This window comes from Lissotriton vulgaris, chromosome 8 (genome assembly GCF_964263255.1).
Source record: "Lissotriton vulgaris chromosome 8, aLisVul1.2, whole genome shotgun sequence".
Taxonomy (NCBI): Eukaryota; Metazoa; Chordata; class Amphibia; order Caudata; family Salamandridae; genus Lissotriton; species Lissotriton vulgaris.
This window is the reverse complement of record NC_141696.1, coordinates 1,313,157,935-1,313,184,843: the sequence shown is the minus strand read 5'-3', so window position 1 is coordinate 1,313,184,843 and position 26,909 is coordinate 1,313,157,935. Positions and strand designations below refer to the sequence as shown.

The 26,909-nt window shown below is 44.5% G+C and overlaps 2 protein-coding genes across 4 annotated transcripts in view; one reads left to right on the top strand and one right to left on the bottom strand.

The window, feature by feature from the left end:
• Positions 1-2,509: 2,509 nt before the first annotated feature.
• The window catches only part of GUCY1A2 (guanylate cyclase 1 soluble subunit alpha 2), a 1,137,327-nt gene continuing 1,112,927 nt past the window's right edge, over positions 2,510-26,909 (bottom strand). For 2 of the 3 annotated variants that reach the window (XM_086933481.1, XM_086933482.1), the window contains one exon: positions 2,510-2,717. In XM_086933481.1, coding sequence (XP_086789607.1) covers positions 2,510-2,717 — 208 coding nt within the window. The remainder of the gene's footprint in view (positions 2,718-26,909) is intronic. The other variant, XM_086933483.1, reaches the window with a different exon arrangement.
• LOC147698663 (uncharacterized) lies at positions 18,891-21,309 on the top strand. Its single transcript, XM_086933480.1, has 3 exons — positions 18,891-18,961; positions 19,103-19,248; positions 19,446-21,309. The coding sequence occupies exons 1-3, from the start codon at positions 18,906-18,908 to the stop codon at positions 21,191-21,193; spliced, it is 1,950 nt and encodes a 649-aa protein (XP_086789606.1). The 5' UTR covers positions 18,891-18,905; the 3' UTR covers positions 21,194-21,309.

The window sequence follows — 26,909 nt, the reverse complement described above, 5'->3', positions numbered from 1 at the left end:
TTGCCGTTGGCCCTTAAACGTTAGGATGTACAATTTCAGTGTTTATAGAGAATGTTTCTGTAGGATGCTAGTTCGGCTAGGAGAACCTCTGTATTAGAGAATATGTTAAGATTAGCCAAACATCGCAAATGTGATAATGAAATTGTACATAATATGAAACGTTTAATGTTTAATTTTTTGTTTTAATAAATACGGCCGCGGGAGGGTCACTCCCTCCCACATCCAAAAACTTTGAAGAACTGTTTCCGGTTTCCCTTCTTTTGGGATCGTGTTGAGAGGGGGTGGCGGGTATCTCAGCCATAATATTAAGTAGATAGGGATTTAGGAAATTGACACTCAGTTTGCTACAGTAAAAAAATGATAGCAATGGCTGGATTGCTGAGAAAGAGAACAACCAAGAACGTTATTAAACCCATATTGAGACATTCCTGTGAAATAAACCGTATCAGTCAAAGTTTTGAGTTAAATATTTTAGGACCTGCCTATGTAGCTTTAAATATGCATTTTAAAATGTATGCGAACGGTTCATGAACTTCTGCATTACATACACTTTACATTGTTCAGACGGGATATTTCATGACTGATTTATAATACCATTTGGTTGAGGAAATATGTGATCTGACAACGTTCCACGTATATTCATAAAATCTGAGCGCTATGGGTGCGTTCTGGAAAAACAATAAGTATAACAATTCGGAATTGTGCCACAGTAGACTTACCCATAGATTCATCAAGCATCCATTTTGCGATTCCTTATTAGCGAAAAATAAGGATTCGCTAATAAGGAATAGCAAAAGGCTAGGCAAGAACTGGCTAAAAAAATAGCGATTTCTTAAAGTTCCTTAATTGCGACTCGCAAATTGCGAGTCGCAATTATGGAATACCTCCCCATTCATTCCTATGGGCTAGAGGCCCATTGGAATGAATGGGAAGACAATCTCAATTTGCGATTCTCAATTAGAGAATCGCAAATAATTGAGATTGCAATTTCAAGGGTGCCAGGGTGTCAAAAGGACACCCTGTTGCACCCTCTATTAGCGAAATCGCAATTTTTTTTACTTTAATGTATTGCATTTAAGGAATGCAATCACAATTTAAGTAATCGAAATTTTGCGACTTCTTAAATTGTGATTTTTGCATTTGGGATGATGCATCCCAAATGCAAAAATACCCGTTGCAAAGGGGCAGAATCTGAGAATCTGCCCGTTTGCAACCGGTTTTTAGCTTGATGCATCTAAGCCCCAAACCTAATGTTTCAAGTGAAATTACAATGTTTTGGGCCTTAACAGGGGATAGCAGAAGTGCACGTGGGTAGACGTAACAGGTAGAGATTCCAGTTGCAGCTCTAGAATTATTTTGTGAATTTGAGATTACTGCCACGAGAAATAATTTAGGTGCGCATTGTAGTGCTTCAGTTTAATGCAGTGCCGCACTAATGCAAGTTTTAGGTGTTTTTTCGTCAAGGGCGAAATATCTTTCCCTGTACAGTAACCACTTTCCCCTACAGCACCATCAGTATTTGGGGCTTTTCCTTCACGTGCCTGGAATGGAAACCTATGTACTCCACATCTAAAGAGTCCACTTCTGACCCTATCCCGGGTGGGAATGTCCCTAACTAAAGTTCGTTGAATAACCACGGACTTGGGAGTTTGTGAATCATTATCAGCAAAGACAGCACATTTTGCTCACACATACTATTCACACTTCCCTAATGTAATATTATGAGGCAAAGCATCTTTTTATGAGTGAATGAATGATGAATGAATGGATGATTTTTTTTATTTGCATAATTACTTAACTTCATTGTAAAATTGCAATACATTAACAAAAAAGTTGGAGTATGAGTGTAAAGTCACATTTTGTCGATTTAAGTCAGTCTTAGTTATACAAGTACCTTTGTGAATTGTGTCCTATTTATTTTACCTAGGTAATTAACTACAGCTCTGCTTTGGGAATAAGTACTTTATAATTTATGGCAACTTTGTTGATAAATAGCTCATATTGTTAAACTAAAGTTGAAGGTGAACGACTACATCTGAGCTCCAATATTCATAAAGCATTTAAATGATTGACTGGGAGTACCTGGTGGAACACACTGTATCCGAGGGGGGTTTCTTGCTGAAACCAATAACAAAAGACAATCTGGCTTTTTTATAGACATTGTGCACTGTGTAGCAATAGTGTTTCAGTTTATAACTATCTGTAATGGTATGCACAGACTTACAATCTTGCTTTGGATCTTGTCTTGTGTGGTTGTGTGTGACTGTGTGTATGTGTGTATTTCAGTGTGTGTGTATTTCAATGTGTGTTATATGTCATTAACCTCACACCCCACTTTGCTTACAGACAGTAGACATCCACTTCTGAAATAATTATTGCCTGGCATTATACAGAGAGCTCTTACTGTGTTTTTCTGAGCAAGTCAGTGAAACAGAAAGACTCTCCTCTGCTGTCATGACCCAGTTATGGGCTTGTGCTTTTCTGATGAGTCTTTGCTCTGCAGAAGGTCTCATAGGCTTGTCTCTCGAAGGTACATGGTGCCAATGTTATACGAAACCTTCCTTATTCTTGAAGCCGAGAGGGAGTGCTTCATTTCCTTCTGACCAGTGTTGACCTCCAAGAAATAGCAGATCCCAGGGATTTCCTTTGGAAAGTTGTCCGGGAGCTCTTCACGGGAGCGTGGAGTGAAATAAAAATCTTTTTCCTCCTTCAAAAGCCTTGGAAAAAAGAAAGACACGATAAGCAGCAAACAATGACAAGAAATAATACAAAAGTAAACATTAGTAGTTAACTGAAACTGCAGGGGGACAGACACTATAAATCCACATTATATATGTCATGAGTCCAAGCTTGCCTAATGAATTTAGATGTGCTTTTGACTGTCCTTTTTTATCTAAACCTAAAAAAGCTAGCCCACATAATATATAGGAGATGAAGTACCCCCTGTCATACATTTGAAGGGACATTTGAAAAGTCCCAAAGGACGTGATCCTTTATAAGGTTATGGAACTTCATGGTGACTTGCAATATCCTTATCACATAACTCAAGTGGTAATTTATTTCTTATAATATATGTCACACCATCATCTTTCCCAAAAATCAATTAAATCCTTGGTGCTTAGGTCTTTCATATGAAAGAGATAAAATGTTTGCAAACATGAAGAACAAAAATAGAATTGCTAGTGCATAATTAAACACATCAAAAAAGCTGTTAGATATTTATTGCAAAAAGATATTACAATCAGTTTAATACATGTAGTTTTTTTTTAAAGGTGCATTTACTTGGAATGTGCAGAACCATGCAGGAAGATTCCAACTTTTCTATAATTACCTAAGGAGTGCAAACAATACACATGTGAAAATAAATCTCTCCTTTCTGCTTGTCACCATACAGTTAGAAAAACAGAGTACACAAAAGAGAAATAACACTTGTTTGTTCCTTAAAAAGCTGCTTTAATTATGCTCTTTGACCTAACCTGTATTCCCCCTCAGCTGCTGGTAGGAGGCATTATAATGTCAGATAAAACTTGAAATAATTTATTACAGTTCAGTTACAACATCAATAATTTATAATAGGTGAGTGGACGTGTAACAAGTTGCCTATATAAAGAGAATTAGAGCCAGGCTTTTATACAGGGATTGCAGAATCCCATGTAACATAAATGTATAATATAGAACAATATAAACATTTCTAATACTATGCACACCCCTAGCAAATGATTTATAGTTAAAAAAACAAGGCTATAAGTGCCTGTTTTTATTGGTGGTTAAGGTGCAATCATACTGAGAGAGTCATGCAGTTCAAATAGGAGCTCAACTTGGAGAAAATGGAAGTCCTTGTCCTCAGATCCATCCCCTACGTGTGGGACAACACCAGGTGGCCCACTGCCCTTGGCAACTTCCCACACCCATGGGCCGTGCTAGCAACCTCGGCATCATACTCGACTCCTCCCTCACCATGAACCGACAGATCAGAGCCCTATCTTCCACGTGCTTCAATTTTTAATTTTTTTTTTTTTTAATGGATTTTATAAAGCGCAGATAGCTGCCCGGGGGCGTCCCAGCGCTGAATGCTAACAAGTGTTCTAAGTAGGGCAGAAATACAAAAAAGAGGACAAACTATTTATTGAACAGAAAAGTTTTTAGATGTTTCCTAAAGGAGGTAAGGTCCGGGTTGGACCTAAGATGAAAAGGTAAACTATTCCACAATTTGGCCGCATTCAGGGAGAAGGAACGACCTCCTGATCTAGACCGTTTGATCTTTGGCACAACAGCAAGTAAAGCATTAGTAGATCGAAGCTGTCTGCTGGAAAGATAAGGAGTAATTAAAGGGCGACTAATCAATGGACCAGTTTCCCAAAAGGATTGGTGGGCAACACAAAGAGATTTAAAACTGATCCTATCCTTCACCAGAAGCCAGTGTAATCTTGTCAGTCCAGCTTTCACAGAGGTCCTATGGGGAATTTGGAGCAGAGTCCGAGCCGCACAGTATTGAATTACTTGTAGTTTTTTTAGTGAAAAATCCGGGGCCCCAAGGTAAAGGGCATTTCCGAAGTCCAGCCTCGAGAGAATCAGTCCTTGGACCACAATTTGTCTTGCCTCAAACGGTAACAACGGAAGAATCTTCTTCAACATTCTAATGAGGCCAAAACAGGTTGCAGATAGTACAACGGCCTGATGGTCAAACGTCAGGGACTTGTCCAATCAGACACCCAGGCTCTTGATGGCATCCCTGGGGACTGGGGGGGTACCCAGACACGCTGGCCAGATTTGGTCGATTGTAGATGGGGCAAGGTGTCCCAGCATCATGACCTCTGTCTTGTCCCCAATAAGTTTGAGACAAGACAGGGTCATCCATCTACTGACCTCGCTCAGGCATCCCACCAGGTCCACTGTACCCACAGGGTCTCCAGCCCGCGTGAGAGAGACCATCAGCTGGGTATCGTCCGCGTAGGTCACGATCTTGATACCATACGGACGGACGATCCCAGCCAGCGGTCTCATGTAGACGTTAAACAACGTCGGGCTTAATGAAGATCCCTCTGGGACTCCACAGTCCAAGGGCCTGCTGGTGGAAATGGTCGCTCCCTCAAAGACCTGAAATTTTCTACTGGATAGGAATGAACAGATCCACTCCAACGCTCCACCTTGAATCCCAATTTCCCGGAGGCGCTGTAGCAAGATAGTGTGATTTACAGTGTCAAAAGCGGCACTCAGATCGAGGAGGATGACTGCCACCGATCCTCCCCGATCCAAGATGCCCCTTGTTTCCTCCAGGACTGCCAACAGAGCCGACTCTGTCCCATGCTTGGGGCGGAAGCCGGTCTGCGAGGGATCAAGGAGACTGTTTTCCTCCAGAAAATTGGTCAGGAGGCTGTTGATATATTTTTCCAGTAGCTTACTGGCCCAGGGGAGCAGGGAGATTGGACGATAGTTGCTAAAATTGTTGATGCTCATATTGGGCTTCTTAGCAAGTGCCTTCACCCTGGCTTCTTTCCACTTAGGAGGAACTATGTTGGTGAGATTGAAGCGTTAAGTACCTTCAGCATAACTGGGAGGATGGTCTGACTGACGGTCCTTAAAAAACTAGGAGGGGCTGAATCTCTGGGGGAGCCTGATTTTACCTGGGTCATTAGAATGGCTAATAGGTCCGACTGCAGCAAAGGGAAATTCTCCAGCACTGGTGATATATTATCTATCACACCATGTTTGGAGTGGCCAAGAATGGCTACTAGATTCTTTGGTTGGGTAGTAGGAAAAGCAGAGTATATACAGTCTATTTTATTAAAAAAATAGTCTGCCAACTAATTACAGCGAACTTGTAAATCATCACGGTTTATGGGGGGCTGGGGAAGGACAGTGAGACTTTTTACTATCCTATATAGGGCCAGATGTAGGAGCCCTAATACCGGTCGGTAACGGCCGAATTCGGCCGTTACCGACCGGTATTAGGGTTTCCAGATGTAGGGGGCCTATATTTTACCGATTCTGTAAAGTTACCGAATTGGTAAATTTACAGAATCGGTAAAATACCGAATCGGTATATTTACCAAATCGGAAAAACCACATGTAGGTGGCACTCCTAAGAGTGCCACAGGCCCTTAAAAATCCGTATTTTACCACCCAATCCTATTGGGTGGTAAAATACCGAATTCAGGTGTGCATGCACATCTGTGCATGCACACCTGTGCAATGTGACACACAGACATGCCCTTAGGGCATGTCTGTGTGCCACATTGCACACAAGTCCAGAATTGGGGTGCTAGAGGGTGTCAAAGTGACACCCCCTGCATCCTTGCAGGATTCGGTATTTACCGATTCTGTAAATACCGAATCTGTATTTCACATTGATTCCTATGGGCTTCAAGGCCCATAGGAATCAATGGGAAATACAGATTCGGTATTTACAGAATCGGTAAATACCGACTCTTACAGATTCGGTAATTTTTTACCTACATCTGCCTCCTTCCAATGTACCGACTTTTAAATACCGAATCGGTATGACTCGGTATTTAAGAGTCGGTAAATCGGATTTACCTACATCTGGCCCATATTTCCTTCGAGTTGGACTTAGCATCATTGATCTTTTGCGTGTATTGCTGGGATTGAGCTTTCTTGATCTCTAGCTTATAGTCCCTAAAAGAATTTCTATACGCCGTTTTGTCGAGATCTGTATAGCCCAGACGCCATTTTCTCTCCAGCCTTTTACACTTACGTTTAATCTCCCTAAGCTCTATGGTGTACCAAGGGGCTGGCATCCTGGATCTTTTAGTTCGTGATTTTACTACTGGGAGAATGGTGTCCAGTGTCTGAGTTATCCAGCCATTGAAAATATCATTGGCTACTATGGGATCTGTAGTGATAAGGGGGGTTGTGGCTTGAAGTTCACGAGCCCACTCATCAGTTGACAGTTTAGGCCAAGCTCGAGCCTCCCGTGATCCTGTCAAAAGAGCAGGCGGTTTGGGGATGCACCACATTAGTGACCACTGCGCCTCTCACCAGGCCGGGTTACCCCCTTGCTCCTCCTGCCGCCTCCTGCTCCTGCCTGCTCCTGCCTGCCAGCCTTGCCGCCTTTTCTCGCCGCAGACGCCCCCCTGGCCCCCCGAGCGCCCCAGCCTCAGCAGAGCCGCCTGCTCGCCAGTTTCCCCCTGCAGCTCGCCACAGGCCCCGCCCACCACCAGCCCATTGGCCGAGCCGCTCCCGCCGCCCAGCTGACCCGCCCTTGCGTCCCCCTTCTTAAGGGGACAGCAAGGAGTGCTCGGGAGTGACCACTGCGCCTCTCACCAGGCCGGGTCACCCCCTTGCTCCTCCTGCCGCCTCCTGCTCCTGCCTGCTCCTGCCTACCAGCCTTGCCGCCTTTTCTCGCCGCAGACGCCCCCCTGGCCCCCGAGCGGCCCAGCCTCAGCAGAGCCGCCCGCGGGAGCACCGATTGCACGCCGAAGGTGCGCCAAAGGTAAGCCCGTCTGCGCCTGGACCGCGCCCAGCGCCAGGACCGCACCCAGCGCCAGGACCCCTGGCCCCCGCAGACCCCAGCCCACCCGCCGGACGTACGACGCCGCCACCCTCAACGCACTCAACGCCGGCCGAATCCCAGGATGCTACCGAGCCACCCCGAGACACACCCACGGACCCTTCTGCTGCAACGCCTGCAAGTTCACCTGCATCCGGATCAGCACTACTCCTGCACCAACCAAGACCAAGACGAGCAACAACAGCAGCCACCTGAAATGCATCCTGCTCAACAACCGCTCCGTCCACAGGGTGCACAGACAAAATATCGACTCCAAAATATCGACTGGACATAATATCGAGTTTTAAATATAGACTGGACAAAATATCGACTGGACATAATATCGACTACAAAAATATCGTTTTTCAGGTAAGTGAAGTAATATCGACTGTGTAAAATATAGATAGCAAAAATATCGAATTTTTAATAATATATAATATTTTATAGTGTATTTTTATGTAATAATATGTGTGAAAAGTGTGTATTAATGTTATAAAATATTTTATTAAATGAATTTTGTTTTTTTAATAATTGCGTAATGTAATTCTGTAGCGGGTTGTGGGTTTATAGGGGAATAGGGTGGGAAGTAATTTAATAATAATTAATTAATTAATATATGTTTGTAAATATTTATAATTAATAATTAATTGATAATTAATTAATATTAATTAGTTAATTAATAATATAATTTTGTACATATTTTGTATTAGTAATTAATTGGTAATTAATTAATTATAATTAGTGAATTACATTAATTAGAGTACATTTTAATATATATAATTTTGTGTTATTGTTAAGTAATTAATTGGGAAAAAATAATATTAATTATTAAAATAATTACAGCTAATGTGCTAATATATTTACTTTATTATTATTGTTAATTAATGATTATTTGGTAATTAAATAATATTGATACATTTTGGGTAAAGGAGTATTTTTAGGGTTCAGGGTCAGTTTTCAATTTTTGGGGAAAGGGGCATTTTTAGGGTTCAGGGTCAGTTTTCAGTTTTTGGGTAAAGGGACATTTTTAGGGTTCAGTGTCAGTTTTTAGTTTTTGGGTAAAGGGGCATTTTTAGGGTTCAGGGTCAGTTTTCAGTTTTTGGGTAAAGGGGCATTTTTAGGGTTCAGGGTCAGTTTTCAGTTTTTGGGTAAAGGGGCATTTTTAGGGTTCAGGGTCAGTTTTCAGTTTTTGGGTAAAGGGGCATTTTTAGGGTTCAGGGTCAGTTTTTAGTTTTTGGGTAAAGGGGCATTTTTAGGGTTCAGGGTCAGTTTTGGGTTTTTGGGTAAAGGGGTATATTTTAGGGTTCAGGGTCAACAAATAAGATTGTAAAAAATTATTTTTATTATTTTCATTTATTATTTAATTATTATAATTTAATTTAAGTATTTTTAAGTATATTTTAGTAATTAAAATTTAATATTAATTTAATTTAACACTGTTTTTAATAAAGTCGATATTTTTTACATCTATATTATTGTTAACGATATTTTGTACTCGATATTTTTGTACTTACCTGTTTGTAGATACAAACTCGATATTTTGACTGTCGATATTTTGTCCACGATATTTTGGCAAGTCGATATTTTGTCCCTCGATATTATTTCAGTGATCCGTCCACAGACACACCATCGAGCTCTGGAACCTGCTCGACACAACCTCACCAGACGTCGCCTTCCTCACGGAAACCAGGATGAACGCCTCTTCAGCGCCCGACATCGCCATCGCCATCCCAGACGGCTACAAGATCATCCGAAGGGACCGCATCAACCAGACCGGAGGAGGCATCGCCATCATCCACAGGAACACCATTCGCATCACGACCAACACCGAGGACACCCTCGCACCCGCCGAGCACCTGCACTTCCAGGTCCACATCAACCCCAAGACCACCCTCAGAGGCACCCTCATCTACAGACCCCTGGGACCACGCACACAATTCAGCGAAGACATCGCCGACTTCATCAGCCCGCACGCCCTCCTCTCCGCTGACTACATCCTCCTCGGGGACCTCAACTTCCACCTGGAAAACAACAATGACCGCAACACCACCACCCTGCTGGACAACCTCGCAAACCTGGTACTCAAGCAGCTGGTCACCACCCCCACCCACTACGCCGGACACACACTCGACCCCGTCTTCTCATCCAGCAAGGACATCGCCTTCAGCCACGCCACCGGACTCCACTGGACGGACCACAGTTGCGTCCACTTCAGCTTCAGAAGGACCACAATCCACCACCACCAGCATCAGGTTGCACGCAGAAGCTGGAACAAGATCACAGCCGACCAGCTCGCGACCTCCATGAGCATGAACCCTCCCACCAGCGCAACAAACCCAAGCCAGGCGGCCACCAACCTCACGAAGTGGATCAGCGACTGCGCAGAAGACCTCGCCCCTCTGAAGACCCCGCCTAGCAGACCCAGTAGCAAGAAAGCCCCATGGTTCACCGACGAACTCAAAAGCTCCAAGAAGAACTGCCGAGCCCTCGAGAGAACATGGCGCAGAGACCCAACACCGGACCATATGACTGTCCTCAAGCTCGCCACCCGAAAATACCACCAACTCATCCACGCCACCAAGAAAACCGCATTCAAGGAACGACTGGACAACAACGCACACAACAGCAAGGAACTCTTCAACATCGTTAAAGAGCTCCCTGATCGCAGCCACCGATGACATCCGAGCACTGCTTGACATCGGAGAAACAGCAGCCCTCATCCTCCTAGACCTCTCCGCGGCCTTCGACACTGTCTGCCACCGTACACTAGTGCAGCGACTCAGCAACGTCGGAATCCAGGAGAAGGCACTGGAGTGGATCATCTCCTTCCTCGCCGGAAGGACACAGAGAGTCCGCCTCCCCCGTTCACATCTGAAGCCACTGAAGTCATCTGCGGCGTTCCTCAAGGCTCTTCGCTCAGTCCAACCCTCTTCAACGTCTACATGAGCCCCCTTGCAGACATCGCACGCCAGCACACCCTCAACATCATCTCCTACGCCGACGACACCCAGCTGATTCTCTCCCTCACCAACGACCCCGCCACCGCCAGAGCCAACCCTCACGAAGGGATGAAAGAGGTAGCCGAATGGATGAAGAACAGCCGCCTGAAACTGAACTCGGACAAGACGGAAGTCCTCATCCTGGGATCCTCACCCTCCGCCTGGGACGACTCCTGGTGGCCCCCCGCCCTAGGCAGCGCACCCAAACCAACAGACCACGCACGCAACCTGGGCTTCATCCTGGACTCCTCCCTCTCCATGACCAGACAAGTCAACGCTGTCTCCTCGTCGTGCTTCAACATCCTGCGCATGCTACGTAAAATCTTCAGGTGGATCCCCACCGAGACCAGGAAGACGGTCACCCAGGCCCTCGTCACCAGCCGGCTGGACTACGGCAACTCCCTCTACGCCGGAACCACCGACAAACTCCAGAATAGACTCCAGCGTATCCAGAACGCCTCAGCACGACTCATCCTGGACATCCCCCGTCGTAGCCACATATCCGGACACCTGAAAGACCTGCACTGGCTCCCGGTCAACAAGAGAATCACCTTCCGACTCCTCACCCACGCACACAAAGGTCTGCACAACCAAGGCCCAGGATACCTCAACAGCCGCCTCAACTTCTACGCTCCCAAACGCCAGCTTCGATCGACCGGACACGCCCTCGCCGCCGTCCCCCGCATCCGAAGAGCCACCACAGGGGGACGGTCCTTCTCCTACCTCGCCACCAAGACATGGAACTCCCTCCCGACCCACCTCCGCCTGACCCAGGATCACCTCGCCTTCAGGAAGCAACTCAAGACCTGGCTGTTTGAGCAGTAGCGGACTCTCCCCCCCCAGCGCCATGAGACCCTCTGGGTGAGTAGTGCGCTATATAAATGCTTTGATTGATTGATTGATTAGCGGGATAAGTAGATGGTCTGTCCACGGGAGAACAATAGGAGGCTCTATCACTAGACCCGGGCAATTGCTAAATACTAGGTCTAGTAAATGTCCTTTCACATGTGTGGGTGAGGGGACAAGTTGGATCAGCTGTAATGCAGATAAGCCGGCAAGTAGTTCTTGGGCAGCATGATCAGCAGTATCTTCGAAATGCATGTTTAAATCGCTCAACAGCGTGAAATTGGCCGATGAAATAGCCAAATCTGCAATTGCTGAAGGCGCAGAGTCTAGCAACTGTCTGACCGAGCCAGGGGGGCGGTAAGCCAGAACTCCAGAGAAATTTAAGTTTGGTGATAGTTCCAGGTTAAACGACACGCTTTCACAATCCAGAACAGAGGTGGGGTTACATCGGCAGGTGGGGTTACCCTCCGCAATCTAAATAAGACCTTCAAATGGATCCTCTGAATACAGAAAGTGCGTCACCCACATACTCATAACCAGAAAACTGGACTACAGGTACTCCTTCCATGCCGGAATCAACAAATCTCTACTCCTCAAACTCCAGACCATGCAGAAAGCCGCAGCCGGACTTGTCCTCGGCATCAGCATTCCACAAAATGACCACATCACACAGCACCTACAAGACCTCCACTGGATACCCGTCGAAAGGAGAGTGACTTTCAAGTGGCTCATTCATCCCTACAAATCCCTTCACAACACCGGACCCCAATACCTCAACGAAAGAATCTCCTTCCACGCACCCAAGAGAAACCTCCGCTCCACTAACCTCGCCCTGGCCTAAATCCCTCACGTCCGCAGAGCCAGAATGGAGGGAAGAGCCTTACCCTACATCACAGTCAAGACCTGGAACAAAGTCCCCCTCAGCATCAGACGTTCCCCCACACTACAAACATTCAGGAAGAGGCACAAGACCTGGCTCTTCGGATGAGAGGGAGCTGCCTCAGTGTCTTGAGACCCTTAAGGGTGAGTAGTGCCTTCACAAATCCCTGTTTAATTGATTGATTTAGTCTATTGATTCTGTCAGAAGCCCTTGATGGCATTATATGTGCCTGGAATTCACAAGAATGCAGTATTATAGTTCACAAGATATCGATTAGTATGAGGGGTAAAGATAATACATGAAAGCTTAAATCATTGGGAAACTGGTAATTTTTATTGGCATTTTAATTTGATTTGGTTATGTTTCACCAATCTATGTTAGCCACAAATTTAGCGACAGGTGAAATGAAAGCCTGCCAGTGTAGCCACCCAGTACAAAGTGCTAATATTTAATATAGCCTTATTGGATGCTGAGGGCTACACCTATTATTAAACTTCCTTAACCTAGAAGTGTAAAATGCAGTGTCTTCAAAACCAGTGTTTTAATGTGTCAATGATCAAATATGAAATTAACAGGAACACCTGGCTAGACAGAGAGGGATACATTTCCAAAGTTTTTTGCACATAGAAATGTGACTTCCACGGGCAAGTAGGCTTTTTTGTAGGCTTTTTGTGCATGGAAAACCACTGCTGGTGTGATTTATTGTTCTTCCAGGGTCAGGGAGCAGGCATTAAAAATTCCCTACAAGTTTAGGCACAGCCACAAAACTTAAAAGTTTGTTGTTATTAACAAACTCTTCTCCAACACTATCACACCCTGGAAAAGTGGTGAAAATGACCTGATAAACAAGGGTGGGAATAGATCTCTTTCCAATTGAAGTGAGGCACAGGAACAACTTCAGATGTGACAAGAGTGTTGGGGCAAGGAACTTGTCCATGCGGATAATAAAAATAATTGTAACAAGTCCATTTGCATTTGTCTTGCAAATTTTCACACTACGAAATATGCATGTTTGGACTTGTTCCTGTGAGAATTAAAATCATTGAATTATTCTAAGACTAATCTGGAAACCTGGAATTGTCACAGGTCTCCAGACTTAATTTGGCAATCCTTTGCAATTTCTATAGATTGTAAATATAAAGACTAAAATAAGATATCAGTACTCATGCAAATTTGTAACTCTCTGGGTGGTTTACTTATTATTTGTAGTTTTGGGCCCAAAACCTTAGTCTAATTTCGAATATTTATCTTATTACCACAGTCACAAAGAAAAACTGACAGCATTTCCAAGTACTACCCAATTAAATACTGTTACTTAGTTCAATAGAGTGGATCATTACTTGCACAGAATTCTAAAATTTCTCTCAGAAGGGACATGTGATTGCACAGTTCGCCTTCACCTTCATTATTTGTTCAGTGTAACAGCACTTTCAAGATTACTAAATGGGTATCTTAACTCACAACCGAGACTGCCAACGTAGCAAAGCCCTTTGTGGTATTGTCAGACCACATGGCTTTAGCAAATTCAGAGTTGAATGGAGAGGACAGGCGTCAAACCCTGTTGTTCGAGTTATTAACAGGTTCTGCACTCTCCCTGCTATCTTCTTTCTTGATGGACAGAACTCAATCAGTTGCATTTGACTATTTAAAATCGGCGCCTTATGGCATGCTGTTTGGGGTTCCTCAGGGTTCCTCCCTTAGTCTGTCACTTTTGAACATCTAGCTCACCTGCATCAACAATTTGGGTTTAGTTTGACATCTTATGTTGACAACACACAAATTGTGGTTGCAGCCTTTACAATTGAACCCTCTTCCTCATTTCGGTTTCAACAGTTCTTGCGAGAAATCAGCATCTGGATGAGCAAGCGTCGTCTAAAGCTCAATTCTGATAAAACCTAGATAGTGATCTTTGGCAACCTCCAACCAATATGGGATGCCTCATGGTGGCCAGCAGAGCTAGGGGATTTGTCCAAATCTAAGCAAAAGCTAAAAATGTAGGAGTTGTTCTTGATAATAAACTGTCTTACTCATATAAAATAAATTCCATTGTCTTTTCCTCATTTTTCCTAATTAGGAAAATAAAGAAAATACTTCCTCATATACGACCAACTCTAGGATGATGGTTGTGACTGTACTTTTATTATCCAAGCTGGATTACTGCAACGGTCTGTATCAACACATACAAAGTCAACGCGTAACAAAATTGCAGATGATAAAAAAATCAGCAGCAAGAGTCCTACTGAATCTGCCCAAATATCAATCAGTTTACAAGGAAATTCGGAAGCTGGATTGCCTTCCGGTGGCAAGTCGCATTAACTTCTAGTCCTTGTGCTTGGCTTACAAAGCACTGAACAAAACAGGACCCATTTTTTTAAGAAATCTTTTCAAGTGGTCTACCCCTGTAGACAGCTGCGTACCTATGAAGCTCGGTCCAAGACTGTGCCCAGGTTCCGTACTTCCAATTGGTGGGGTCAAAGCCTGAGTTACAGAATTGCAAAACTGTTGGAACTCTCTTCAGTTGTATATTAGATCCGCAAACTCCTTATCATCTTTTAGAAAGAGTCTTAGAACCTGGGTTTTCCAAAGTTAGGCCATGATTCAGTTGTGTTTGCATTTAACTTCAGTGCCAAGACACCCCTGGGTATTCGAGCACTTAATAAGTTAAAATAACACAACATAACTACATAGGCGTGTCTTGAAGGTATTGCTATTGTGTACCAGAATGTTGCAGGTTTTTGAGATTGAGTGTTAATTTAAAGTGCTTTTGTCTCAACAACATTATTAAACTTTAGCTGTCCATTGCAAAATATGACTCAGGTTGTAAATATAAAAAACCAGAAACCAATAATCATAAATGCATGAAAAGTATTTTAAGTCTCCTCCAGAATTAATTACCCTACATTCAGTAGTGTCTTTATCACATCTTCTTCAGAATCAATTATCAATCAATCTCTATGTGCAACAAAGTGGTACACAAGATAATGCATTTAGGCTCCTTTTACTTTTAAGGAACGCTATTTCTAACTTCCATTAATGCAATGTGATAGAAGGTGCACATAAAAAGACTTGGGATATTGGCGTTTGACCAAATTCCACTGAATGAGTGAAAAGAAATTCCTCATCACTTTGCCAGAGGGATTTAGAAAGCTAATTTTCAATTTTAACTAATGAAGGCACACTGCATGCCAGATTTATACTAATCTCTAAATCCTTGTATTTTTAATCTCAATGTTCGTTGCCTTATTTCCAATTACTAAATGCGCTAATGTGGTAAACTCCATTTTATATTAAATGTCCCCAAATATTTGACCCAACCCTCCATTACCCTTCAATTAGCTTTACATTTCTGCTTGCTACTCTTTTGTATTTCAGTTTTTTCCTTTTGTTTTCCAATATTTAAATCTAAGAGTTAAAACGTACTCTTTTATGTAAGAACAATTATTCCATGTAATATATAATAGATGATGCGGATTGATTCATGGGCTAAAACAAATCATGTGAGTGCAAAAAAGAGGCACTGCCAGTAAATATTGGATTCGGTCATTTGCGCTCATTTCAAAGAGACTGAGCTGTTGGTTTGTACTTTCGAGTTGTTTCTGTTGCATCATCACATATCAGAGTAGTTTTGAAAGTGAAGGAAATATTTGATGACGTCTCAGCACTGTCAAGTGGGATTTCAGCTCCAAATGCTGAATTCTTTTTCATGTGCAAAGAAGGCGCAGATATACATTTAAAGAGATTACTATAAGCAAATGTCTGGAGAGAAATACATCTTTAATATTTCAACTATGAATAATGAATGAATATTTTAAAAGACATCGCACCATCTGCAACTTGAAACGAGGTGAACAAAACGTTAGGAGAATGCCATCTACAATAACTCTAACCTAGTTTTACCAAGGAACAAAACACAAAGCGAACCATATGGACGGTTTCATTGGCTTTTAAGTATTATGTGCAATCCTATATTGTCCTTTTCCATTTGTGGTGGCTATGTAACACTCCGCATTTATTTCTGTTGGCCTGCTTTGCTTCCGGTTAACAGGCCCATGCCACAGAACTCCCAGAAGCTCAGCAGCTGTTTACCTCACATTGTAGCGTTTGATTGACAGGGCGGTGTCGATGGCCAGAGTGCTGTACCCAGGACGGGTTCCGCAGCGCGCGCCGCTGCTACAGTGAGTGTCCGCAAGGATATTGCTCATGGAATAAAGCTTCAGACATATATTCTGGTTTCTCAGAAAACGGGCATGAGGCTGTATGAAAAATCAATCTCTCGCATTTCCCCATTGCTCCAAAGCCTCCTGTATATTTTTCATTTCTGAAAATTTGTAAAGCAATCAGGTCCACAGAAACACATTCCAAAAAAAGGATCTTACATTCTGAGAAGGTTTCAGATTTCTATAACAGAATATATTCCACAAAAATTGGATACAAAGTATTCTAATCTATATATTTCCCTTCATTTCTTTTCCTCCAGCCTCCTTGCTCTCTTTCTTTCTTTCACCCTCTACTCCTCCTCTCTTTCTTTCACACTCTACCCCTTCTTCCTCACTTCATTTCGTTCTTAACCCTCTTTTTTGCCATCCTTCTTATCATCCTTCCTTCTTTCATTGTGCATTTTCTTCCTTTTGTTATCTTTCCTTGCTTCCTTTCTTTCCTTTTTCCTCGCTTACTTTGATCTTTTCTTCCTCTGTTTCTTCCTTCCTTCCTTAAATGTATTCCTTCCTCTCTCTTTCTTATTTCCTACCTTTTATCATGCCTCTCTATCTTCATCTCTTTCCATTTTTCCCCTCAATTCCCTCCTTCATTCCCCCTCAATTGCTATCATTCTTTCTTTCCTTCCTTTTATCATGTCTTCTTTCCTGCCCTCGCTGCATCTTGTGACTTATCTTCTCCTCCCTTTCTTCCTGATGCATTCCAATTCCGTGCTCCAGATTATATCAACAAGAGCACGGAATGGGGGATGAGGTAAGTAGTAAGAAGGGATACCTTCCATCAAAAAATCCTGGTCGCAAAAGTGACAGGTCTGGTCGCAAATGGCTGGTCGCAATTTTGACAGCTTTTGACATGTCTGGTCTTAAACTTCTGGGCTTATTTTTGACAGTTTAAGGCCAGGACTGTTTAAGACCAGGGTTTGATCAGCCCTGACCTTAAGCAGTCTGGTCTTAAACTTCTGGTCTTAAATTTGACAGCTCTGCTGCAAAACATGAGGTAATTGTGTATATGTTAAAAGTGCATAGAAAAAACTGCATGGTTGTAGGCTGGAAATGTCTGTGCATTTTTAAAACTGGGGGTTTGCAGCCAGCTGATGTTTGAACAGCTGCTGGGGCCAGTCCTGAGTTCCCCAGCCCAGGGCCTGGGAAGAAGAATGTGTCAGCAGCTGTTTGAACAGCTGCTGGGGCAGTCCTGAGTGGATCCTGCAGAGGCATCATGGCGGCTGTGAGGCTTCACCGGGCCTGCAGGGGCATGGTCCGCCCCTTCAGTGATGTCACCAGTGCATCACTGCACGGGCGGACCAAGACCCTGCAGGCCCGGTGTGTGTGTGTTTTTTATGAAAAAAATTTATTGAGAGATAGCGCGAACACGGGGGTGTCACAGCGCTTTACACAAGAACCAGTTGCAAAACATAGGGATTTAGGATTACAGGTATTACATAAAAGATGCCAAACAGAAAAAAAATGTAAATGTAGCGCGAATTTCACCCTTACGTGTCAGAGCGCTTTACATAAGCACCAGTTGCAAAAGATAAGGACTAAGAATTACAGGTGTTACATAAAAGATGCCAAACAGAAAAAACTGCCTATATAGCGCAAATTACAAGAGCAGGCTTTAAGTTACATGGGCAAAAAATTTCAATTGTGAGCAAACAAAATACTTGTGTTACAAGTGGGGTATTACAGGAGGAAAAAAGTGACATGTGTGACGTTTACAAAAGCAAGCGTTAAGCTACATGAGTAATAAATAAAGTGACAAGTGTGTAGGTTACAAGAGAAAACAAAGTACAATTAGAGGTATAATCCTCAATATAGGGTAGACACTCAAGCACAAGAATAAGCGTTATGTAGGCAATTGTGGCCTGGTGCAACTATCAAAAGCACACAAAAAAGTGAGAGGGCGCAACCAAGGTGTTACAAGAGAAAAGGGGCATGTACATGTTACCAAAGAGTACCATGAACCTAGGGGCAGTTGTTGTAGGTCAGAAGGACTATGTGTACCTAAAGTGATTTACCCCATAAGCAAAGGATATGGCGCAGGTTGTTTTTAACATATGTTTTAGCGCAGCACATACAACGCTTTTTTTAAAATGTCTGTTGTTGCACCCCTCTTAACAGTTTTTAAAATGTATACATGAATTGTTTGAAGTTGTGATACTTTTGTTTATGAAAGGTGCTTTAAATCCTGTTCTTTTATTTAATATTTAATACAGATGCAAGACCCTGCAAATGCAACCGTCACCAATGTACCCCCTGCGCTGGACACAGCTGTAATAACTAGCAGCGCTGGTCACTTGTCAGCCCCGCAGCCAGGTATATATATTTAGAGTTGGATAGTTCTACGTAGTTTTGTACACCAACAACGCACAAGTTCTCTTTTTTTTCTAATGTGGGTCTCATGTATGTATGCTTTTACAGCTTATGACCCCGACCTACAAGAAGTTTATGACGATCTTATGTTGTACATCGAGGCTCAAGGCGCTATGAACAATGTGCAAAACACTACAGTTCCTACAGGTAATTAAAAAGGCCGCTGTTATTTAAACTGTCTAAGGTGCTAGGGAGTTGGCGGAGTAGGACAGCGTCCTAACCCTGAGGGTGTATAGAGGTAATCCTCAGAAAGATGACTAATGTTGGGTATTTTTTTTTTCTTTACCGGTGTCCCTATGTTATGCCAGGACGGTGTTGAGGTCCAAGAGGCGGCGCAATGTTCAAAAGAAATCCCTTTGAAGAGGAAAGCTTCAACTTCTAAAGTGGGACCTCTGTCAAAGAAAGGAGCTGCAAAAAGACCTCTTTCAGGTGTGTTTTTTATAAAAGGGTGTGAGAAGTACTAGAGGTGTTACAGACTCTCAAGCAGAAGGGTACAGCTGGTTGTAGGAAGGCCTATATAAAAAAGGTGGCTGTGTAGAACTTAGGATGGTGTTGATTGTACGTGTTGTTTTTATGCTTTCTCTAATATATATATATATATATATATTTTTCTGTTTATATTTTAGAAGCGGCTCAGAAACATGCTGCTGAAGAGAGGTCGGCGCCGCCCTTAAGGGACATAACATCCGTCCAGAACAACAGAAGCGGCGCAAAAGTCGTGAGTAGGCGTGTACGCCAGGAAAAACTATCTATGTACTACACACCAAGCAACACGCTGAACAACCATCTACAACAATCTATTCTGCACAGGGGTGGGGCCAGCACTGGCGGTATGCTTACAAGCCCAGCCTCCCTTAAGAAGAAACATGGGGACTCAGAGAACCTCCCCAGCCCTTTAAAACGTGTGAAGGTCTGTAAGGTGTTCACAGAGACCCAAACAGAACCCTTAAACCAAAAGAAGACAACGGTGGTGCTCCACGAGGGCCATGCAAAGCTCTTAAGCCCTGAGAAGAAAAGCCCTAGCACCCCTGAGCCCCAAGCTAACCCCTTAGATTTATCTATAAAAAAGGATGCTAAGCCCTTGAATGAGGCCTATACAACCTTGAGCCCCAAGGAGGTGGTAGTTGTACCGGTGGTTGTAGAAGAGGCGGCGCCACCACAACCCCCTAAAACATCGCGCCTCTCAAGAAAACATCTGAAGCTGAAACCGGGGGTCCCTAAGTTCCCGTTACCAGAGTCCCTCAGCAACCCTAATACAATGCAGGATCCACCAAGCGTCCTGAAACCCCAGACAGTGGCAAATAAAATAACTGTGCATGTAGAGGTGCACGCCCCTGAGCAACCCCCAAAGCCTGTTGTAAGTGTTCAGGCCCAGCCTAGGGTCTCAACAGGTGGTAATGCGCAACCCCTAGAAAGTCCTTCTAGCATGAATACTGACGTTCTCACGGTGATGCGGAGGCTGGTAGACAACATTGGAAGAACCCCAGAAGCGGTGTACCAGGGGTCTTTGAGCACAGAGGGCTTACAGAACACAGGTAACCATGCACCACACCCTAACACATACATTTCAGCTAGGCCCCAGGATTACAATGACAACTCCTCACAATCCTCAGACCCTTTGTCCCCGAGGACCCCTCCTGGAGCATACGACCCTACCAGCCCCACGGTCATCCACATGTACAGCCCCGTGTCCAGCCCCGATGCCAACCCCGCGTACAGGCCCATGGCCAGTCCAGCTGCCAATCCCGTGTACAGTCCCGTGTCCAGTCCTGTGGCCAGCCCCGCTGACAATCCCGTGTACAGTCCCGTGTCCAGTCCCGTGGCCAGCCCCTCTGCCAACCCTGTGTACAGTCCTGTGTCCAACCCTGAGGCCAGCCCTGCCGCCAACCCCGTGTACAGTCCCGTGTCCAACCCTGAGGCCAACACCGCTGCCAACCCCTTGTACAGTACAGTGTCCAACCCTGAGGCCAGTACCGCTGCCATCCCAGTGTACAGGGCCGTGTCCATCCCCTGGGACATGCCCGTGTACAGACCTGTGTCCAGTACCGCCATAGCTGGTGGCAGTATAGATGGGCCTGAGGGGTTGCCGCCATTTATAAGACCTCGCAAGGTGTGCCCCCCTAAGCAGGAACAAGATGGGTCTGTAAACACAGAAGAGGTATTGAAGACACATGTAAAAGAGATACAGATGGCCGTTCGCAAATTAAAACGACAGGCGAACCGTGCAATCATAAGAATGGATATGGGGGTTTCCAATCTCAGGAACAAGAGGGAGGCCCAACATCTATTCGTGGCAAGGGTTGGGGTGTGTAAAAAAGAGATCATACAGATGTGCCAGGCGGCTGTGGCCGATATACAAGGTACACATTCATGACTATGTCAGTACCATCCCCTAAAGACCCCCACAGCCATTGTTGCTCCTAAGAGGACCCCAAAATATAGCCGTAAGGTCCAGAGGTTAGTGACAAAGTCTGTACGGTTCTTAAAACTACTCAAGCAACGACCATCTGGGGCCCCACAAACCCACAAACAAGACACCCCTGTTTTCCTAGACCCCTTCAAGCATGGTACCACAGCTTTAAGATCAACGCCTGAAGCATATAATCCAACACTTCACCGCCGACAATACATAGGGGCAGGGTCTAACATACCTAGGGTCGGTCATTTGAAGGGGGTCGGGGGGCTGGCTTTAAAACTCCAAGCACACCAACATTCAGAAGGACCTTGGGGTGGAACTGTAGTGGAGGCCTCCATGAACAAGACAACCAACGACAGCGACCTACTTGTTCAGATAGGCTGGGGCTTGGTATCTCGAAAAGCCTGGGCCCGTAAAAAAAAACAAAAGTGGCTTAATAGTACAAAGCAACGCCGGCTTTTAATAAATAAGCTGAAGAAGGCGAGAATATGCGCTACCCGCAGGCTTACAAGAACCCCTGAGACAGGTCCCACCCTGACCTCCCAAAATGACACAGCAGAGAACACCTCCACAATGTGGCTCAGTGGTTAGAGGCGGCAGACCCGGATGCTGGGATCGACCGTGGACCAGGGTTCGATTCCCCGCCTCAGCGGGTCTCGGGCTCAAAATTCCACGGCCTCGATAATTCTCGCTCCGGTGCCTACTCAACTCACGGGGTCTCACTCTGCAACTCTGGGCAATAGCTTGCTTAATCTCCACAACGGCCCCTCGCGGGGGATGCCTGGCTTTCACATTGTGGACACCCTGCCGGGGCCTCTCACAGGGGAATACCAAGACGGGTTCCCTAAGCAAGTGCCAGGATGCCCTTTGGGTGACAGGTTGCGCTATATAAGTACACCTACATTTACATTTACATTTACAAATCACACTCCTACTGATGAGGGCCCAGAGCCCTTGTTTTTAGAGAGTGTTAGAAGTTACACTCGCAATGTAGAGAGGTTTAGGGTCGTAGAACACTATGAGGAGTTTAGATTTGTTAACCTACACCAAATAACATCAACCACTCATGGTGTTCTGGCTATACATCAGGCTGTGCAGGAGCTCATAGAAAGGTTGTTACACGATGCGGGGCCTAATGACTTTTTCCAACTCCGCTTCCAGGGGCAGGGTTTTGACACACCGTTGTTCACCGGGCGTAAGACCCGAGATGTTTTTGACGCTGCGCAATTTTTAGAAAACCTCCAAAGGCTTTTACAGAGTAAGGCGGAACTAGTCACCTATGGCACTTTTAGAGTCATAGCCCTCATTGTATGGGGGCGTGAGGGGGTGTTTCCAGACCCTTAAAGAGCATACTATACAGTAAAATAATTGGTAAGAAACAGATGTGGCTGCTCAACTTTACCAACGCCACTGCCAATACATGTCTGGCGGCCAGCATCGTGGGTCTGCTGATGGCTCGCAAGACCCCTGACGCTGTCATCATGTCTAGAGCTGCTGAAGCCCATGAGGTTCTTGAAATACCTCCTGACCGAATGGTCGGCTTTGGCGATATAGGTCTTTTTGAGAACTATTTCGCCGTGACGGTGAAAGTTCTCTATCACAGCGGTTCCTGGAAGTACTTTACAACCGGGGAACCTGTGAGAAAGAAGACCGTATATGTCCTCCACATGGCAAATCATTTTTACGGCATCTTGAACCTTAAAGGTTTTCTGGGGGCCAAGTATGTGTGCGCCCACTGCGACCATATATACAACAATAAAACACACCACCAGTGTGAAATGTGTTGTAAGATGTGTCAGAGGGTTGGCTGTATAGAAGACGCTACCCTGAAGGTGAGGTGCAGCACGTGTAGGCTGTTTTGTCGCTCGCAAAACTGCTTGAGCATGCACGAGAAATCTTTCAAATGTGTCCCTAAAAAGGACTGCAGCGAGTGTGAGCGGTATGTTGCAACGGATCACAAGTGCAAAGGTATGATATGCCCCCGTTGCCATGTGTCTTACAAGGCCGGCACCAACCATCAGTGTTTAATGGTTAAAGGTCCACCTCAGACCAAGACCGAAGACTATATAGTGTTTGATATAGAGTGCACACAAGAGACGGGGGTACACCAGCCTAACTACATTTACGCACACCATCTAACTTCCGACGACAGTTGGGAGTTTGAGGGACAAACGTGCGTTGGTGATTTCCTGAGCACTTTCATTCAAGCCAAATTCCAAGGATATACCATGCTCGCCCACAACTCGAAAGCCTATGACTCCTTCTTTATTCTACGAGACATGATTCGTGAAAAGATACAAGTGGAGCTCATAATCTAAACTGATGCTGATGACAGTATGCCCTTTAAAAATACGCTTCAGACACCCTGAATTTCCTACCCATGAAATTGAGCAAGCTGCCAAAGGCCTTTGGGTTCCCAGGGTGTAAAGGTTATTTCCCACACTTTTTTAACACCTGGGCTAACCAAAATTATGTGGGACCCATGCCGCCTCCTGACAGCTACGGGGTTGAATACATGATGCCTGATGAGAAAGTGAGCTTTCTACAATGGTACTCTGAAAACCGCAAAAAGGAGTTTCACTTTCAAACAGAGTTGAAAGCTTATTGTCAGGCTGATGTAATGATCCTCCGGCGAGCTTGTAACCTCTTCAGAGATGTTGTGGTGTCTATGACTAAAGAAGTCAAGGACTTGAAACCTAAGACATTGCCTAAGAAAGTCAAGGCCTTGACATCCAAAACCCCTGGAATGCAGCAAGCGGTCGAATACATAGACCCATTTCAAAACGTCACTCTGGCATCCATGTGTATGTCCATCTGCAAACACATGTTTTTAATGCCTGAAACTATCGCTCTAGTACCGCCAGACCTCTATAACGGTAAACAGAAACGTTATTCAACCCCCTCTATCTAGTGGCTCATGCACGTCTCTGAGAAGGAAGACATACAAATTCAACATGCCTTAGAGGGTGGTGAATACCGCCTGGGCCCCTATTACCTGGACGGGTACTCTGTAATTAAGGGTGTGCCGACAGCCTTTGAATTCAACGGCTGTTTTTACCACGGCTGCCCCAAGTGTTACAAGCCCCACGTGTATAACAAAATGCTGGGTGCCAAATTTGAACACTTATACAGGCGTACTCTGACAAAGGCCCAGTATGTTGAAAACCAGGGCTTTGCTATGAGAGTTCTTTGGGAGCACGAGTGGTTAGACATGTTAAAAACCGACACAGACCTCTGCTCTTTTCTTAAGACTCATGATTTACCCACACCTTTGGAGCCCCGCGATGCCTTATTTGGGGGGCGTACAAATGCCATACAACTGTACAAGGTCGCTGGTGAGGGTGAGAAAATACACTACTATGATTTCACCAGTCTGTGCCCTTTTGTGAACAAGATGAAGTTGTACCCATTGGGTCATCCCACCATCATCTATAGAGATTTTAAGCCCCTAGCCAAATACTTTGGGCTTATCAAATGTGAAATCTATCCTCCTAAGCAGCTTACTTCCCAGTGTTACCATGCAGAGTCGATGGCAAGCTGATGTTCCCCCTATGTCGAACATGTGCGATGCTTAAAGAGATTGATGGCTGCAGACACACCGATGAACAAAGGATGCTCACAGGGACCTGGTGTAGCATCGAGGTACAAGCTGCCTTAGAGAAAGGGTACAGGATCGGTAGAGTACACGAAGTGTGGCATTTTAAGAGCACTACAACACAACTCTTTGCCCCCTACATTAATTTGTTTCTCAGAGACAAACAGGAGGCCTCAGGGTATCCTGAATGGTGTACTAGTCAGGATGCAAAACAGAAATACATCGATGACTACTACGCTCACGAGGGTATCCGTTTACGCCCCCAGCTGATAGAGGTCAATCCTGCACGCCAACAGTTAGCCAAACTCTGTCTCAACTCCTTATGGGGAAAATTTGCACAGCGCACAAACCTTTCAAATACCACTTTAATATCAGATCCTGATGAACTGTTCAAGTACCTGTTTGCCCCCTGCTACGAGGTGTCCAGCTGCGAGTTTATCGATGACGATACCGCAGCTTTGTGTTGGAAATACGCCCAAGAGTACCCCACATCGAGTAACAACATAAACATTTTCATAGCCTGCTTCATGACAGCCCACGCTCGTCTAGAGCTTTACGGGGTTATGGATAAGCTCCAGGATCGCTGCTTGTATCACGATACAGATTCTGTGATTTTTCTGAGCAAACCGGGGGATGAAGACCCTCCTCTAGGAGATTATCTGGGTAATCTAACCAGTGAGCTAGATAAGGATGAGTATATAAAAGAATATACCACCTTAGGGCCTAAAACATACAGTTACCGGACCAACAAGAACAAGGTGTGTATGAAGGTCAAAGGGATAACATTAAATGTCAGCAACACTGTAAAAATCAATTTTGATAGTCTGAAGAATCTGGTACATGAATACGCTACAGCAGACGATTCTGAGAATGCTTAAACCATAGCCGTGAACCAGCCCTGCATAGTCAGATCTAAAAAGAAGTGGGAAATCACAACCCAGCCTCTACATAAAACATTGCGAGTTGTTTTTGATAAAAGGGTCCTAACCACCGACTATAAAACACTGCCTTATGGTTATTAGGTCCATTAGAGAGACAGCCGCCACACCAGGTTGCAGCATCCATTCTCCTGCGTGCTAGCAGGACCCTCAAACTGTGGTAAAAGCTATTTTATAAAAAAGCTCTTAGAAAATGCCGCCTCTGCTTTATCACAAATCCCTAACAACATTGTATGGCTTTATTCATGCTGGCAGCCTCTTTATACAGACTTGGGCCGTCGGTTCCCCCATATCAAATTTATAGAGGGTATACCGGATAACCTCAACGATGATGAGCTACTACCACCAACCCTTGGTAAATATGATAATTGTTGATGATCTGATGCGTGAAGGTGGTGATCATCCAGAGTTAGAGAGAGCTTTTACTCAATATTCACATCATCGCAATCTAAGCATCTGCTACATTGTGCAGAATTTGTTTTACAAAGGCAAGAACAGTAGGTCTATAGCTCTCAACGCTTCATACCTTGTTTTATTTAAAACCCCCCGTGACAAACAGCAAATAGCTGTCATAGCTAAACAGATGTTCCCCGGAAACACACACTTCTTCATGGAGGCCTTTAACGACGCTACAGCAAAACCCCACGGGTACCTGTTGGAAGACTTAAAAAATGAAACTCTAGAAGACTATAGACTAAGGGCTGATATTTTTCCACCAGAGCTACCTGTAGTTTACACCCCAAAGCCCAAGACCAGGCCCTATAAAAAGCAGCGGTGAGGTCTTTTAGAACCATTTACAGGCCAGCCCTTATAACGCTCAGTGGTGACCATGTCTACACACCTACGCCGCAATTTAGCTCTCCTGAAAATGCTTGTTACAGCCAGCCCCCAACACCGAAAGGCCATCCTGGGCACCACTTCTGACGATTTAGTGGCTGACATTTCAGAAATAGCCCTAAACACCCTAAAAGGCAACGTCCCTATATCAAAGCGTCAGTTACAGGTTCTGAAGAAGAAGAAGGGGCTTATCAAGAAGCTCAGTAATAAAAGGGCCTCACTCATAACAAAGAAGAAACTGGTGAAACAGTCTGGAGGTTTTATAGGTAACTTGCTGGGGATAGCTATACCTGTAATTACAAGC

What these genes read in the sequence shown, in the direction of transcription:
- LOC147698663 (XM_086933480.1), top strand. Translation starts at nt 18,906, where the DNA reads ATGTTGTACATCGAGGCTCAAGGCGCTATGAACAATGTGCAAAACACT. An exon ending in GTGCAAAACACTACAGTTCC is followed by an intron (nt 18,962 to 19,102) that starts TACAGGTAATTA and finishes TTTTTTTTTCTT; the next exon opens with TACCGGTGTCCCTATGTTAT. An exon ending in TGCAAAAAGACCTCTTTCAG is followed by an intron (nt 19,249 to 19,445) that starts GTGTGTTTTTTA and finishes TTTATATTTTAG; the next exon opens with AAGCGGCTCAGAAACATGCT.